Source organism: Schistocerca piceifrons, chromosome 1, assembly GCF_021461385.2.
Source record: "Schistocerca piceifrons isolate TAMUIC-IGC-003096 chromosome 1, iqSchPice1.1, whole genome shotgun sequence".
Taxonomy (NCBI): Eukaryota; Metazoa; Arthropoda; class Insecta; order Orthoptera; family Acrididae; genus Schistocerca; species Schistocerca piceifrons.
The window spans coordinates 90,262,089-90,281,097 of NC_060138.1; the positions used below are offsets into that span (position 1 = coordinate 90,262,089).

The 19,009-nt window shown below is 44.0% G+C and overlaps 1 protein-coding gene across 1 annotated transcript in view; it reads left to right on the plus strand.

Annotated features, from left to right (window-relative positions):
- Positions 1-19,009, plus strand: part of LOC124787585 (protein phosphatase PTC7 homolog) — a 117,196-nt gene that overhangs the window by 70,620 nt on the left and 27,567 nt on the right. The window contains exon 3 of the mRNA XM_047254350.1: positions 6,158-6,356. Coding sequence (XP_047110306.1) covers positions 6,158-6,356 — 199 coding nt within the window. The remainder of the gene's footprint in view (positions 1-6,157; positions 6,357-19,009) is intronic.

Here is a 19,009-nt window from a genome sequence, read left to right on the forward strand (position 1 = left end):
TACATGTAGACAGCACCGAAGATCAGTTTCGATACTGTAGAGGTACAGGAACACACGAGGCAGCACGAATCCTGTGCCTAATGTTAGAAGTTAGGTTGAAGAAAGGCTAACATACATTTATAGCAGTTGTAGATTTAGGGACATATTTTGATAGTGTTTACTGGAATACACTCTTTGAAATTTTAGAGGTTGCAGGGATAAAATATGGGGGCAAAATGTTGTTATACAGAGTGAGCAAAACAAAGCTGACCCAGAAAATACATCGTGCAACTGAAGATAGGCCCTAGGTGTGGATGATATGTCACATTGCCTATCTTTAGTTGTATGACATATTTTCTGAGCTTGTTTTGTTTGGCCCACTCGGTACTACTTCTGTAGAAATGAGACAGTAATTCCGACACTAAGAAAATGAAAGGGAGGTTATATAATGAGCATCAACAAAAGTAAAACAAAGTAACAGAATGTAGTCAAATTAAATCAAACAGTGCTGACAATTAGATTAGACAAAGACACTAAAAGTAATCGACAAGTTTTGTTATTTGAGCAGGAAAGTAACTGACTGCCATAGTAGGCAGGATATAAACACTTATTGGTAATAACACTGCACATAAGTATATTTGGAAGTCTGGAGTATAACCTTGTATGGAAGTGTAACATGGACAATAGACTGTTCAGCCAAGAAAATAATTTCAAAATCTTGTGCTATAGAATAATACTGAAGATTGAATGAGTATATGGAGTAACTGATTGATAGGTACTGAAGCAAATTGGGGGAAAGAAGAAATGTAGGCATAACTTGACTCAAAGAAGGGATGGGTTAATCACACTTCGTGCATGAAGGATTGGTTAACTTGGTTATGTAGGATAGTGTGGATTGGGTTAAATTGGATTAGATGTACTTTTCGTTCCAACTTATCCATAGGGAGGAGATCCTCCAGGATGTGTAACATATCAGAAAAGAAGAAAAAAACCAAAGTAAGTGACTTTAAATCTTTGGTTTGGGGGTGGGAGGGGGGGGAGGTGCACACTCCGCTGCAGAGTGAAAATCTCATTCTGGAAACATCCCCAAGGCCGTGGCTAAGCAATGTCTCCGCAATATCCTTTCTTTCAGGAGTGCTAGTTCTGCAAGGTTCGCAGGAGAGCTTCTGTAAAGTTTGGAAGGTAGGAGGCAAGGTACTGACAGAAGTAAAGCTGTGAGGATGGGGCGCGAGTCGTGCTTAGGTAGCTCAGTTGGTAGAGTACTTGCCCGCGAAAGGCAAAGGTCCCGAGTTCGAGTCTCGGTCCGGCACACAGTTTTAATCTGCCAGGAAGTTTCAACACGATTGTGCCCAGGAGATGGTGGACCACATCAGCTGTGACATCAAATGGGCTGCTGCAGATTCCATTCCACAGTCTAGCAACCACCTCCGATGACAGTCTGTCCCTTGATGGAATAGCAAATACCACTTGGTAATCAGAACCTGATGCACAGCTGTGCGGAAATTAAAACATCATCCAATCAGAGAAAACATTTATGGTTTCTTATCTGCGAGAGCACAACTAAGGCGAGTGATAAATGAGCAGAAGGGGAACTCCTGGAAGGAATATACAACTTCGGTTAATCAGTCCGTTTGGGACTCAGTAAGGTGGATTTCAGGCAAGGGCGGTACACCTCCCTTATAGTCATATTGAGAAATGGGGTCTTGGTGGATGCACCTAAAGACATGGCTCTGTTTTTAGCAGAACACTTTTTTACCGCCACTGTGTCACCCAGACAAACTCCTGCATTGCAAGTGTTTTGTAGAACCAGGGAGATAGTAGGTGGCTCCACTTCTTCTTGTGTAACCCATGTGATGAGGTCTACAATCTTACATTCTCCGTCTGGGAACTCGAATCAGCTGTCTGTGGCCAAAGACACTGCTCCAGGACCTGATGAGATTCATCATGCATCATTTGCATCCTGAAGCCAAAGCAAAACTTTTTTCTTGTTGTAATCAGATCTGGTTTGGTGGACAGTGCCCCACGACTTAGAAGGAGGCAATATTAATTCCTTTATGGAAGCCAGGCAAGGATCTTACCTACCATACCAGTTATCAGAGTGTAGCCCATACCAGTTACATCGGTTAGACACTCCAATGCATGGTCAGATGATGCCTCGTCTGGCTTCTGAATCCTGAGGTAACCTTTTCAGGTGCTACTGTTCTGCCCTTGACAGTTTAATTGTACTGTAGATGATGACATACAACAGTGAGGCAATTTCAGCTGACTGTCAAGAGGCTGGAAGCTTGTGCCAATGAAACTGATTTTTGGTTCTCAGCAGAGAAACTAAAGTGTGTCAATTTTAACCATGCTTGTCAAAGTTCTAACTAGCCATAGCTCATGATTGTGGGACAATATATTATTTGACTCAAAATTAGCCTGGCTTCCACACTTGAAATTCCTGTGAACACAAAGGGCTTCAAATCATTGTATGTTCAAAATGCCTTGACAGTTTTATAAGGCATTTTTCAGATCACATTTACACTATGGCAGCTTGGTTTATGGATCAGCCCGTATCTCCTACCTCAAGTGACCAAGCTATTCAGGACATGTACTACTGACCATCTCAAGGATCTGGGTGTATCAGACCTCCAGATACACAGCCAGGGGTGAAATAAATTGATGCATTGGCGTCTTCAGAGGCCCAGAATAATTTTAAATCCGATGCAATACAAGAAAATTTATATTCCAGATTATGTTTTTTACAACTGTTTTCTTCACTTTTAAGTGCAATCCACAGTTTTATAGTTGTTCATGTGGATGGCTCCAGCAAGAGAATGCCCTCAGCAGTTCAGCTGTTTTCTCTGACAGGGGGTCTTCAAAGTGCACCTTCTGGACCCATGTACAAATTATGATGTGGAGTTATATCTCCCTGAAATCCAAAATAACAACAATATTCATCTTCTTCTTTAATGACATCTGACATCTTTTATGACTTCTGAAATAAGTCCCACGTATGTCATTTTAGTAAATCTCTTCTTGGAATTTATAACAGCGTCGTTTGTTTGTTGTAATTTTTGATATAACAAATCAACCTGATGGGCATTATAATTGTTAGCAACTGCTATCTGTTTCAAGGTATCAATTTCCTTCTGGATTGCATCAGGTTGAAGAGGTAATTTCAATATCCTATGTATTACTGTTTTAAAAAATGCCATTTTGTATTTTAATGGATGGCATGATGAAGCATTTATTATTATGTCGGTTGATGTGGGTTTTCTATAAATAGAAATTGTTTTCCATTCCTGTTTGCAATTGTGAGGTCCAGGAAATTAATACTATTGTTACTTTTGTGTTCTACTGTAAATACAAGTTTTGGATGTAAATTATTTAATAATTAAACAATGCCCATCAGGTTGATCTGTTATATCAAAAATTACAACAAACAAATGATGCTGTTATAAATTCCAAGAAGAGATTTACTAAAATGACATACATGGGACCCATTTCAGATAAAATAAATAAATTATTTAAGAATACAAGTGTGACAATAGCATTCAAAACCAATAACCCACTACAGGTGAAACTGAAACACACAATTGGGGAATCAAATATACACCAAAAGTCAGGTGTTTACAAAATACTATGTAATGACTGTGAGAAACAGTACATTGGCCAAATGGCCGTAACTTTCCAACACATTTTAAGGAACATACTACTGGTACTGCACATACCAAATCAATATTTGGTCAACATCTTGATGGATACAATCATTCTGAGGGTTGCATTTCTAACAATTTGAAAATATTACATACTGTGCCAAAAGGAGTACTGCTAAATACTTTAGAAGAAATTGAAATCTATTCACTTCACAGAAGTAAACTGTTATCTGTTTTAAATGAGCAGCTTGAATTCAAAGACAGACATTTCTTTGAGCTTTTTGACGATCTGCTTTAGAATGTTCACTCATCTGTCCCTTGTTTTTAAAATTATCAGACCTTTAGGAAATATTTTATCTTTACTTCGTAATTTTATTTCGCCAAACATTATTTATGACTGTTATTTATCTGTTTTTAGAATGTTTGCTTATATGCTTTAAGACTGCATATTGCTAATTCACATTCCTTTACTTTTGACACTATGGCTTGTAGTATTATAATTTCAAATTCCTTTCATTTTCATTAAAAATAAAAAATGGAACCTACATATGAACTTCATAGACAATATTTCATAAATGTGCACAACTACTGTTCCCTCTTGATTCTTTTTTTTCTTCTTAGTATTGATCTGTAAGAATTATTATGTAATCTATGTAAATGGAAGTCTCTTATTACACCAGTAAATCATATGTGTATCTGTGCAGCATGTACTGCACATGTCAGTTAATGACTATTGCAGCCTACTTATTGAAAATCGTTTCAATAAAGACATGTTGCTGCTCAATGATACATCATCTGACGTGACAGTCCTCGCCGTTCCACTTTCACAACAACTTTGTTAGAAAGAAGCCTGCTGCCACATCTTTGGAATGGAGTCCAACTTCACCATGGCAACCAGTGGTTCCAAATGGTTCACTAACAGGCCCTGAGAGAGCAACTCATGTACTGTCAAACTGAAGTTCATTTATCCTACATGTTTAAATATTTTTAAAGCTTCTTAATTGACAATAGCTTTCGAACAAGCTAAGTTTAGTGTGTGTTTATTTTCATTTCTTGACAATGCTCTTTTAAGTAAGAAATTTTACATTGTTATTCAACCTATAACCCATTGGTTAGCAATGACATCATTCCGTTAGAAGTGGGCGGAGCCTCCATTATATATAGTAAGATGTGCACTGGTTTCTCCAGTAGTGATTTATTATCAGGAGGAGGTTCTTACTCATTGGTAATTCTTCGTTTTATAGCTTTGTAACCTCATGTACTTTCTTTAATGTACATAGATAGCCCTCTAATTAAAGCTTTGTTTATGACTTGTAGGTCTGATGATGACCACAGTAGTGGTTGAAACCGGTCACTGTAATAAATAAATTGTGATCAAGACTGTTTTTGATAGTAAATAAATATCATTTCTGCTACTACTCATAACTTTCACCCTCATCAATATTCTATACCCATTAGTCTGTTCATTCCATTCAGCAAGTCCTTAAAGTCTTACTTTCACTGAGGATATAAATGTCATCGACGACGCTGATCATTGATACACTTTCACTCTGAATTTTAATCCCACACTTGAATCTTTCTTTTATTTTAGTCATTGCTTCTTCAGTGCATTGACTTGCAACAGTAGGGGTGGAAGACAAAATAGTTATATTGGATCCTCTTTAATCTGAGCACTTTGTTCTTGATCTATCTGCCCTTGTTACCTTCGAGATTTTATGGATTATACTTGTCAAAAAGTCTGATGATGCTATGTCGCCAGACAGGAATCAACTTGAATAGTCCCTTGGTAGCAAATTGTGTATGCTTTCCATCTACTCACTCTCTCGTCTGTGCTTGACACTAGAATTCCTCTTGCATTCGTACTACTTGGTATTAAGTTCAATGAAAGTTGTTTTGATTTTTCTGTATGCTGAATCAATCTTCTCAATGACCATTTCCTTTTCAAGTTCTTCCCTTTTTTCCTACAGCCATATTGAATGGAAATAGTAACCTGAAAAGGCAAGTCAGTATTTGTACAAAAATTCTACTTATTTCAACTGACTTGCCATTCGGCTTTAAAGGGCTGGTAAGATTGGCATATAATATGTTGAATATCAATCAATGAGGCACTAGGGAAAACATTCCATTGTTGCAGAGGGAACTTACTCTTGTTTCTTGCACAGAGACATATATGTAGCATGTATGGGTGTTGTATAGCCACAAAACTTATTCATCATTTTACCCAAAAGCAAAACATCAAATCCAGTTTATAACAATAATTTGAATAATCTAATGATATACACTTGAGATTGTTAGTTGGAATTCAGAAAATAAATGAAAATGACCAAGCTAATTTGGTTTAATTTTCAGATAGTATCCTTAATAGTATTTGTGTTTTATAATTAGTGAAAAGATTTACAAATGCTGTGCCGTATGTAAACTTTAGTAAGTCAATTTAGATTTTCAGTATATATAATATTTTTCCCAGTGGAAACAGGAACAAAAGTCTGACAATAATTGTCTTATCAGACATGGGTAAAATATTCTCAAACGTGTTGCAGGTAGTACCACAGCGTGCGTGGTTGTGCTGAATCGCGAGACACACATGGCATACACAGCGAACATCGGAGACTCTGGGTTTGTTGTCGTACGCCGTGGACAGGTGGTGCACAGATCTGAAGAACAGCAGCACTACTTCAATACACCTTTCCAGCTGTCAATGCCACCACCTGGCCACACTGGGCTTGTCCTCTCTGACAGGTAACTATCAATTAGAAGCTTTTAGATAATCTAGAAGTCAATAAAAGTTTTTTATTTAGCTGTCTGGTGATCTCTGCCTCAGATGAAATATCAAATATTTATAGTGGTTGTGGCCCTCCTTATTACATAACATATTTAAATTTTGTAATCCAGAAGTGTTTATGCATGAGTGAGGCAGTTCAGTTGACCATAACTTAATATTGAGATAAATTAGCTATAGATATTGTGTACCATAGAAAATACTGATATCAAAATATTCAAATGAATTTGTGTAAGGGAAATAAATTTTTTTAATGGAAAGATAAAAAAAAGACTTACTGCTGCTTATAAAGATAAGAAGGATGGAGCTGAACAACAAAAAATGTCAGGAACAAAGACTTTCGTGTACCATTGGTAATTGTGTTACATAAAGGACTACTTCGTGCATGAAGCAGATATATTTGCTAAAGTCTTCATGGATCATTTTCTTTATTGGTTGGAACAAGATAAGGGATTGGGAGCAGAACTGTCAGATGTTGAAAAGTAAGGGCCACCCCAGTGTGTGCTTCTCATGTACTATGCTGTACTAGGTCTGGAGAGTATGAAGGATGAGGCTGCACAGTAATTTTGTTTTTTGTGCAATAGTCATGTGCCAAGGGGAAGAATGTATGGTTGCATTATCATGATATAAGAGCCGTGAATTGTCTCACCCCATTTCAGGCCAACCGTTCTCATTTTCTCGCATGCGTTGCAACACTTCCTGAAAGTATCATCGATTAACAGTTTGTCCCTGTGGTACGAATTCATGAGGTACTAATCCTTCAAAGTCAAAGAAAACTATCAGCATTTGACCTGACCTGATGAGCTTTTTCTCGTCTTGGAACCTGTTCCAACCAGTTGTGAAGATTGAACCTTCGTCTCAACATCATAACGGTAGGCCCACATCTCATCAGCAATTATGATTCTCTTAAGGAATGTCTTGTTCCTATATGCGCGATCCAAAAGCTCTTCACTGATTGCAAGGTGGAGGTCTTTCTGTTCTTGACTCATGAGCTGTGGAACAAACTTGGCAGCAACACGATGCATTCCAAGATGATGTGTCGGGATTTAATGACATTATCCAACAGAAATGTTACATTCTTCTGCAATTTCTCGGACAGTCAGTCTTCAGTTGGTATGCATAATTTTGTTGACGTTCCTGACATGAACATAGTAGAGTTTCAAGGGCGTCCTGAATGAGGGTCATCTTTAACTTCTGTTAAACTGTGTGAACCATTCATAACACAGAGTAGAGCTGTTTTTCATTGGAAATATTGAAGATCGGTTTGGGGAGGTTGTAGCAATAGATAAAGTGAGAAATGGATCTTTGCCGATCAAAACATCACACACCAACCAGTCACATGGAGGAACTTCAGGCCTGTGTAAAGATAGGAGATACACCAGTCACCGTTTCTCAATGTAACAACCTCAATAGAATTCAAGGTGTTACCTTCCATTGGGACCTAATGTTACAAACTGATGAAGAGCTGCTTACTAATCTGACATGGCATAGAGTCCATTTTATTCACCCACATCCATAATGGACCTAAAGATAATGTAGTGGTCACTGGAGCTTTCTCCTGGCCTTCTCAGGCAACATCTTGCCTGAGAAGGCTCAAACTTGCACCTGACCATTCTGATTTAGGTTTTCAGTGATTGCCCTAAATTCAGGCACATGCCGGAATAGTGCCTTTGAAAGGGCATGGCCGACTTCCTTCCCCATCCTTCCCTAATTCAATGTGACCGATGACCTCACTGTTTGGTCCCCTCCCCCAACCACCCTGAGAAGGTTAAGGTCATGGCCTATAGGTGTTGATGTTAGATCTTATTTTCCTCTTCAAATGAGATGATTTAAGTACCAAATGTTAGGACACATGTCGTCCTGCTGTTTTAATGAGGATATCTGTTGGGCATGTGGACAAGCACACTATGAGGGTAGCTGTTGTGACCATCCGCCTCAGTGGGAGGGTAGCTGTTCTGATCAACCTCCTCAGTGTGTCAACTGTCCAGAACTGTACCCTCCTCATTCATCACTCTACTCAGTGTTTAAGAGGGAGAAGAAAATTCAAGAGTATAAAACACTTGAATCCCTGTCTTATCAAGAGGCAAAGAAAAAGTTTGAACCCCCCAGGGGGTCCACAACTCTTTTGTAGATACGTGCGTGGCGAGCACGGGGCCCCGAGCCATTGCAGCCTTCTTTCTCTCCCGGGCTGCATTTCCTTTGCCTTCCCCTCCATGCTCCTTTCCCCTTGCTCTCTCCTCTCCCTCTATTGGTGTCCTTGCTTATGTTGGCCCCCGCTATCCTCCTGGTTCTGTTGATTTTACACTCCGGCTTTGTTGCGTAATCATCTCCTCCTTTTGGCATTCGTTGGTCCCCCTCTGGGGTTTGACCTCCATTACAAAATTTCTCCTCCGTAGTGTGAGCCATTTGGGGAAGAGCACCTTACCTAGTGTCTCCGACGTGCGCCCTTCTAGTACATTCCACCTTTTCTTTCACGTCGTTGTCCGATGCTAGGGTGCATAGCCAGCACGGTAGCCAGCCCGTGTGGTGGGGTCGCTATGTACCCTTTTGGTTGAGCCCCCTGAACACACAGGGATCACACTTCTGATACCTGCGCTGTACCTCCTCATGCGTGCCTTGGAGTGGTTGCTCGTCATCCTGGAGCATCGGAACTCGCGGCAATGGCCGCCGTGCCAGACGGCCCTTGCTGTGGCTGGGTGGCGCCCGTGAGGAGAGCCCCTGATTGGAGTGGGTGGTATCAGGGCGGACGCTATGCAGATGAAACGCATACGGCTCCAAAACTCTGGCCGTTCTTCTGCGGCCGTCTCTCTGCGTGGAACTGATTCCTCAAGTGCTGCTTCTCTTGCCCCTTCGGCCTTCTCTTCCATGGCTGCCCCCTGGGAAGAGGGTCAGGCCCGTCGTCTAGGGGCAAAACCTTTCCCCCGTTATCTAGTTTGCACCAGGACTGATGGAGATACTTTCACCAGTGTCAAACCTTTTCTTCTTTGTGGAACACATTGAAGACAAGTTTGGCGAAGTGGACTCCCTGAGCAAGATGCGATCGGGTTTGTTGCTGATAAAAACTGCTTCAGCTGCCCAATCTGCGGCCCTTCGTGCCTGTACCCATCTTGGCACAATTCCTGTGTCCATTACCCCTCACCAGTCTCTAAATATGGTACAAGGTGTGATTTTTCACAGGGACCTCATCCTTCAAACTGATGAGGAACTTCGGGACAATCTCGGACGGCGGGGTGTTCACTTTGTTCGGCATGTTCAGAAGGGTCCTAAAGATAATTGTATTGATACTGGTGCCTTTATCCTGGCCTTTGAAGGGGATACCCTCCCTGAGAAAGTTAAGATTATGGTCTATCGCTGTGATGTGAAGCCGTACATCCCACCTCCTATGAGGTGTTTAAAGTGCTTGCGTTTTGGCCACATGTCTTCCCGCTGTTCCCAGGCACCTCTCTGTGGTGACTGTGGACGTCCACTCCATGAGGGGAGTCCCTGTGTTCCCCCTCCTGTATGTGTTAATTGTCATGGTAGTCATTCTCCACGTTCACCAGATTGCCCAGTATATAAGAAAGAAAAAAAGATACAGGAGTATAAGTCCCTCGATCGTTTAACCTATACAGAGGGCCGTAAGAAATATGCACGACTGCACCCTGTGTCCATGATATCTAGTTACGCCTTGGTTACATCTTCACCCCTTCCTCCCCCTTCCTTACCCCCATCCCGGACCCCTCTCCTCCCCCCTTCCCCTGCGGCTCCCACACCTTTTCCTATGGGCGCTGTTCCCCCTCCCCAGCCGGAGAAGTGTCCCACTCCTTCGGTGTCTGCCGGTCAAGGGCGCTTCTCCCGGAATGCCCCTTCCCGGCACCTTCCAGGTCAAAGGTCTGCTGCCGCGCGACGACCGCGAGAGCCGCGGTCTGTCGGCCCCCAGGTCGCCCGGTCTCTTTCTGTTCCTGATCTTGCTGCAGCTGGCTCCTTTATGCCACACAGCCCTCCTCAATCTCTGCCTGAAAAGAAGAGGAAACATAAGTCCCGGGACAAAGAGCCTCTGGTATCACCGGAGGTCCCTTCCCCGACTTCACAACCGGATTCTGACCTGTTGTTCATGGATGTCGCCCGCTCCTTGTCGGTGATGGGTGGGGACCCGGCGGTATGACTGGATTTAGCGTGTTCAGCCCTCATTTAAACCATCGTTCTGTGGTTCTCCAATGGAATTGTAATGGATACTATCGTCACCTTCCGGAATTGAAATCCCTTCTTTCATCCTACTCTGCAGCTTGTGTGGTTGTCCAGGAATCTCATTTTACTGATGCTCACTCACCGACCCTCCGTGGGTTCCGTGTTTTCTGTCGAAATCGGGTCGGACCCTTGCGGGCTTCTGGTGGCGTTTGTATGTTGGTCCGTACAGACATTGCTAGCATGTGGATTCCTCTCCAAACTACATTGGAAGCGGTTGCTGTTAGGGTCCACTTAGACTCTGCAGTCACAGTTTGCAATCTTTATCTACCTCCTGACAGGACTCTTACACCTGCTGCCTTAACCACCCTTCTTCAGCAACTTCCTCCTCCCTTCCTCCTCCTTGGAGATTTTAATGCTCATCATCCTTTGTGGGGCAGTGCCTTTCCATCTAGACGAGGTCTTCTTATAGACCAATTTATTGCAGACCACGACCTGTGCCTTCTTAATGATGGCTCCCCTACTCATTTCAGTGCCGGTCATGGTACCTTTTCTGCCATTGATCTTTCTCTTTCTCCTCCCTTCATTACACTGGTCGCCACACGACGACCTTTGTGATAGTGACCATTTCCCGTTGATTATCACGCTCCCTTCCCACTCCCCGATGGACAGGTTACCTCGTTGGTCTTTCCACCGCACACTGCACAGGTCGAGTTTTCTCCTTCTTTGTCGGGTTGTATTGATGACGTCCTACGTGACGTGTCTGGCAAGATTGTTCGTGCTGCTAGCCTTGCTGTACCGCGCTCATCTGGACCATTTTGTCGCCGGCAAGTCCCGTGGTGGAGTACGGCCATTGCCATTGCCATCTGTGATCGCCGTCGAGCTTTGCAACACTTTAAGAGGCACCCATCCGTAGCCAGCCTTACTACCTTTAAATGCCTCCGTGCTAAAGCCCGTTATTTAATCAAACAGGGTAAGTGGATATGTTGGGAACGATTCGTTTCTTCCCTTGGTTCTACTATCCCTCTGTCACGGGTATGGGCTACACTTCGTTCTCTCCAAGGTTGCCTTCGGCAGTCCACCCTCCCAGGCCTTCACCTCCCAGATGGCATTTGTACGGACCCATTAGTTCTTGCAGAACATCTTGCGACCCATTTTGCAGTGGCGTCAGCGTCAGCCTCCTATCCAGCTGCTTTCCTTAATCAAAAACAGCTGGCTGAAGCTTCCGCCTTACGTTTCACCCCTTGTGAGTCAGAGTCTTACAACGAACCTTTTACTGAATGGGAATTTCTTTCTGCTTTATCTTCTTCTCATGATACGGCTCCTGGCCCAGATTCCATTCATAACCAACTGCTTCAACATCTCAGTGCTCCACAACGGCAACATCTTCTTCGGGTGTTTAACCGTATCTGGCTCCAGGGTGACTTCCCTTCTCAGTGGAGGGATAGCATTGTGGTTCCTCTCCTTAAGCCTGGTAAGAACCCCCTATCTGTTGACAGCTATCGGCCAATTAGTTTGACCAATGTTGTTTGTAAGTTACTTGAACGGATGGTAGCCCGTCGGCTCAATTGGGTCCTCGAATCTCGGGATCTATTGTCGCCTTACCAGTGTGGCTTTCGAGAGGGACGGTCTTCAATCGATCATTTACTTCGCTTGGAATCCGCAGTTCTGTCTTGAGTGTCCTTCTTTTCCTCATTGCTATCGATGGACTTCTGGCCTCTGTCGGTCCCTTGGTCGCCCCTGCCCTGTAAGTGGATGATTTCTGCATTTGGGTTAGTTCCTCCTCAATTGCATCTGCAGAGCGGCAGCTCCAGGTAGCTATACGGCGTGCCTCTGCATGGACCCTCTCACACGGGTTTCAATTCTCTCCTTCAAAATCGCGGGTGGTCTACTTCTGTCGCCGTACTACGATCCACCCTGATCCAGAGCTCTATCTCGATGCACAACGATTGCCTGTGGTCCCACAGTTTCGTTTCCTGGGTCTTCTTTTCGACAACAAGCTCACTTGGCTGCCCCATATCAGACTCCTGAAGGTAGGATGTTTCCGTAAACTCAATGTCCTTCGCTTCCTTGCCCACTCCTCTTGGGGTGCGGACCGTTCCCTCCTCCTCCATCTTTATCTTGCTCTAGTTCTGTCTCGCTTGGACTATGGTTGTCAAGTTTATGGTTGAGCTGCTCCTTCCACACTGCACGTGCTGGATCCAGTCCACCATCGTGGTATCCATTTGGCCACCGGTGCCTTCCCTACTAGCCCTGTTGATAGTCTCCCGGTTGGGCTGCGCCTTGCGTCTCTTTGCCGTGATTTTCAGCTTCCTTCTTTGTCTTGTCTTCCTCGCTCCCTCCCCTCCCCTCCACTCCTCCTTGGTTAGTTCCTCGGCCTTGACTTCTGATGGATCTCCGCCGCGGTCAGAAAGATTCCATCCCCCCGGTGGTGTTCCGTTCCTTTTTACGCCAAATTTTATGGGAGTTTCGGGATGCTGTTGTTTTTACACTGATGGCTCTAAATCTGCTGATCGTGTTGGGTATGCCTTCACGTCCTCTGTTGGAACGGAAAGTCATCTGCTGCCATGTACATGTGGGGTGTTTACTGCGGAATTGATGGCAATTTCCCAGGCCCTTACCTTTATTAAACAGTCCCAACACAACCGCGTTTTGTTATGCACGGACTCGATGAGTGGCCTTCTTGCTATTGACCAGTGTTTTTCGCCCCATCCCTTGGTCTCTGCCATCCATGACCATCTCGCTGATATTCACCGTGCTGCTTGTTCTATTGACTTCCTTTGGGTCCCTGGCCATGTGGGTATCCCGGGTAATGAGCTCGCTGATCGTTTGGCTGGGGGAGCAGTTACTTACCCCCCGTTTTCTGTAGCCCCTCCTGCAGCGGATTTACGGCTTCACATCAAATCCCACTTCGCACAGTCATGAGCCAATTCTTGGGAGGCCACTCCCCTGTCTAATAAACTTCGTGCAATTAAGGTGACAGCAGGTCCGTGGCGTTCTTCCTTTCGCATCTCCCGAAAGGACTCGACCACACTGTGTCTTCTCCGCATTGGCCATACTCGGTTGACCCATGGTTTTCTTGTGCGTGATGAGCCACCCCCACTATGTGGTTGTGGAGCCTTCCAGTCAGTAGCCCACATTTTGGTTGAGTGCCCCCTTCTTTTGGCTCTGCGTGCTAAGTACAGGCTCCCCCACACTTTACCTTTGATGTTGGCTGACGATTCCCGGATGGTCTCTCTGGTTCTCGGTTTCCTCCGGGAAAGTGGTTTTTATTCTCAGTTTTAAGGTTTTTAATCTCTCTCTGGTATTGGTGCAGGGCGGTGAGTGTTTGGGTGTCTCCCACTGTAAGCAGTGTTCGGAGATTCCTGATTCACCTCCCTGACCGAATTTCTCTTTTCTTCCCCTTTTACTCTGTTTTTACCTTTTTTTTTTTTAGGCTTGGTTAGTCTTTCTATTTCCATACGTACTTTCCACATTATAGTAGTTGTACCTTTTAAATCACAGGTGGTCTTGCCTATGCTGCTTCAGCATAGTGTTGGGTTCGTTCTCTTGCCGACTTCCCTCATTTTGTTTTTTACCAATGACAACATACTGCCTTTTACGTTTTTTCCCTTTTTCCGTTTTATTGTTCTGACTTTACTGAGTTGTCCCATTAGCGGAATGGCGCATATTTGAAACAAGGGACTGATGACCTTGCTGTTTGGTCCCTTAAACCTCAACCAACCAACCAACCAAAAAGTTTGAAAGTCTTCATCAGAATGATATGGTCTCAGTTTTTGCACACACAGGCACAGGCTGCAGGCCAAAGAAAAGTATGGTTCTCTTTGCTCTGGATGATAAAATGGGGAAATGTTCACAGAAATCTAAATCTCACAAGGATAAGGAGGATAAGCAGCAAGATAAACTGCTTTCAGAGGCTTCTGATGTTCTGCTCCCCAACCCTGCACCTTGATGTTGTATTACATAATAAGGTGGACTGTGACCTGTCAGAGGAGTAATCACACCCATCTTCTCCATTCGCCAATTTCTCAGACCTGACTCCAAAGCTCCTTCAGTAACAGCTACTATCACCATCTGACCTAACTCTGTCATTTAAGGGCTACTTATTTCGTAACTGGCACATAGCACTTCAGGAAACATGGTTTATGGCAACACATCTCCCTGCTCTGAAAAACTACAAACCCTACTGTACCAGTCATGTTACTGTTGAGAGAACATGTGGTGGGGTTTGTTCCCTCATACGCTCTGATATTTTCAGTGAGCAGGTGCCCCTTACCCTTGAGCTAGAGGCCGTGGCCATTAGTGTCTGCTTGTCAATTTGGGTGACAGCCTTTAATGTGTACCCACCCCCAGACGGACCTTTCCATTATCATCAGTTTTTAGAGTTACTGGAATAGCTACCTCCTCAGTCATCATACTGAGGGACTTCAATGCTCATAATCCTCTGTGGAGGAGCGACACTATGTCTCGCAGAGAGACCTTTCAGAAGTGGATGTCTGCCGACTCAACACTGCAGCTGCAACAAACTTCAGTGCAGCCCATGGAAGATACTCAACTATTGATCTCACAGTTTGCAGCCTGAATATCTTATCCCTGATTCAGTGGTGTGTCCATGACAATCTTTGTGGCAGTGACCATTTTCCTATTCTCCCCCTCTTCACTCACAGAAATCTGGAACATGTGCTGTGTTGGTGGCAGCTTTCTAGCTGACTGACAGGCTTTCTACTCTGCAGCCACATTTGCAGCTATTCATGCAACAGATATTGACAAAGTTGTACAGGATACTGTTGATAATATTATTCGTGCTGCTGCAGCAATGATACCATACTCCTTCAGCTCATCCCAACAACCGCTGGTGCAGTGGTGGTCTGAAGATATAGTCGCAGGTGTTGGGGAAAACTGCAGGGCAGTTCAGTGGCACAAGCACTGCCCATCTCTGGATTATTTAACAGCATTCAAGGGACTCCGGGTGAAAGTGCGGTTTTTAATAAAGAAAAGGAAGCAGGAGTGTTGGGAGTAATATGTATCATCTATGCAGTCCCACACCCCATCATTCCAAGTATGGACTAAACTCCTCCAAATTCATGGTCATCTACCACCCATGATGGTTTCTAGCATCCGTGTCAATAGTAATATCTGCGCTGATCCCATGGTACTTGTCTAATGTTTTGAGACACACTTCACTGAAGTGTCCACTTGCAGTGATTACCATCCTCACTGAGTGCTGCCCGCTATCCTTCCATGCACATGGTCCTGTCATACAGTGTTCCTCTTAGTGAAGGTGTTTCATAGTGCTTTGGCAGAGTTTCGAGATACGGCCCATGGACCCGACAAAATCCACAATCAAATCCTGAAACATTTTTGTGCCGACAGCATGAAACATACCCTCAGGCTTTTCAATCGTATTTGGTGGGAAGGAGAATTTCCTTCTCAATGGTGAGAAGATAATATTGTTCCTGTCCTGAAACTGGGAAAGGATCCACATATTTTAACTAAGTACTGGCCAGTCTTTCTGATAAATGGGCTGTGTGAGCTATATGAATGTATGGTCGACTGCCATCTTTGTTGGTACTTTGAAGCTGAAGGGCATATATCACGATTCCAAAGTGGCTTTCAGGCTTTCCAGTCCACCACAGAACATATGGATTGTCTGGAATGTGCAGTGTGCAAAGCTTCACCCATCACCAACATCTGATTTCTGTGTTCTTTGACCTACAGAAGGCATAATGATACCACCTGGTGTCTTCGCGTACTATCTGCACTGCATGAGTGACGTTTCCGGGGCAGTTTACTCATTTTTATCCAGAATTTCCTATCTCTCCAACATTTCCATGTTTTCCGACTCTCGGCAATCGATAATACAGGAAATTGGAGTCCCTCAAGGATTGGTTCTGAGTGTAAAACCATTCGCTATTACTATCAACGGTATTGTAAATGCAGTGGGATCCCACAGTACCTGCATCATTGTAAGTCGATGATCTTTGCCTGTACTAAGCCTCCGCATCACTGCATCGCTGAGTGCCAATTTCAGGGGGCTGCCTGAAGAGTACATGACTGGGCCCTGAATCTCAGCTATCAATTTTCTCCTGCAAAATCACAAGTTGTGCATTTTTTGCCAACTCCAGACTTTGCACTCACACCCAGAAATTTATCTTGGTGACCAGTTTCTTGAAGTCACTGAAACGTTTCAATTCTTTGGTATTTTATTTGTCAACAACCTAACTTGGTTGCCACATGTCTGCTGGTTCAAGACAACTTGCGTGAAGAAGCTAAATTCTCACAGTTTTATTAGTAACTCCTTGTGGGACACGGACTGTGTAATTCTTCAGAGATTACAAACCACTGATTTTATCCTGCTCTGGACCATGGATGCGTTGCCTATGGGTCAGCAGCACCATCGGTGCTGAGCTTGCTGGATCCTATTCACCACGCTAACATGCAGTTGCCAACAGGGGCCTTCCATACAAGCCCTGTTAACAGCCGCCTGGTGTAAGCTGGTGCGCCACCACTGCGGTTTAGACAACAACAGTATCTGGCTAATTACACGGTATGTCACTCAACTCTGTTCCATAACAACAGTTCAAACTGTTTGTGCATTGCCTAAAACTGGGTAGACAACTGGGACCTGACTTGATACTCTACTGAAGGACCTCCAACAGCCTCCTTTATGTTCCTAGGGCTCCCTCTCGACACACCCCACTTGTACCCTGTCCTATGATACAAATAGACCTTTTTTGTTTCAAGCAGGAAGCTGATTCTACCCTTCTCCGACACTTGTTTTGTTCGATCCTCCACGAATATTCTAATTCAGTATGCATCTAAACGATGGATTGAAAGTCAATGACAAGATTCGTTATGCTTTTGCACACGCAGTAGGACATGAGCAGCACTCTCTGCTGGGTGCCTGCAGTGTATACACTGCAGAGTTGGTTGCCATACCTCAGGCTTTGTGGTACGTCAGATACCTGGCCACGACAAACTTTCCGATCTGTAGCCATTTCCTGAATTGCTTAAAAGGAATATCCCTGAGTTCTCAAAAATCTTTTGGTCGCTAACATCCGGGACCTGGTTGGCCTCTACATCCCTGGAAAGTCAGTGACCGTCATCTGGACACTGAGCCAAATATGCATTTCAAGAAATGAACTCGCCACCAATCTAGCCAAAGATGCAACTACAGGAGAACATCTTGACATCAGAATACTGAGCACAGATTTAAGATTACAACTTTGACACAGTAGTTTGAGGCTCTGGGAATTGGAATGGCAGGCTACTAGGAACCAAAACAAGTTAAGAGCAATTAAGATGTCTACTAAGGTGTGGCTTACATTTTCCAGGCCTCTCGGAAAGGTGCCATTGTGTCGTGCTGACTACACATTGGCCACGTGAGACTAAACACAGAAGTCCTTCTGTGTTGGTAGAATCCTGCTCATTGCAGTTGTGGTAGTCTACTGACAATAGCACATGCTCTTGTTGACTGCGTCCTGCTGGCCAAGCTATGGCACATTCCCAGCTTGCCTACCTCTCTATCTCAGGTGCTTGCAGATGACAAGACAGCCACTACCCAAGTGTTGTATTTCCTGAGAGAGACAGCGGATTTTACACTAAACTATGTCTTCTCCCACTTTCAGTGTCAGAGGTGGTTGTGGGGGGAGAGCCTCACTCTGTGGCGGGTACCCCCCCATGTGACTGCAGGCAACTCTATGCCCCCCCCCCCCCCCCTCTCCCCTGTCACTTTGTTTTGCCTTTAGACCCTCTTGTGCATGATACTGCCTTGATTATCTCAATTATCTTCTACTGATCGTATTACAACTATTGTCATGCACTTTTTTAAACTCTTTGACTTACTTATATAGTTGGAGCATCCAAGTTCCAACTTCTTTTGCTTTTTAGCTTTTTACGTGTTCATCTCATGACATGGAGGGACTGATGACCCAGTAGTTTAGTCCCTTTTTAACACACCATCACCACCACCACATGTTAATATGAAAGAACAGCAAATGTTTGACTCATGAATGATATACAGATTTTTCATAACCCCCCACCCAGGGGGCTCGTCACTCTGTGGTGGGTTCATGCTTGGCTACCATGGGGCCCCAGCCTTTGCAGCATCTTTCCCTTCCACACTGCATGTCTATCCTCTTGCTATTCTTTTTCTCCTCTCTTGGGGAACATATCTGGGGGTCCCTCTGTCAGGTGTTCGTGAGGTATAAACAATCACCTAATGCGGGTGCGAGCCCTTCACAGAAGGAGCATGCCATCAGAGACACTGGCAATCGTGGGGGATTTTCTTATAATGAGAGAATAATCTAGACCCTTCCCGTTGCACCATGGTTCCTCATTGTCTCACATACTGAAGACGGTCAGTTCTTTACCATGGTAAATCTGGTTATTATTCAGAAAGGTGTCGATGCAATTGCCGGCCCTGTTGTGAAATCCTGCCCTTGTTTAT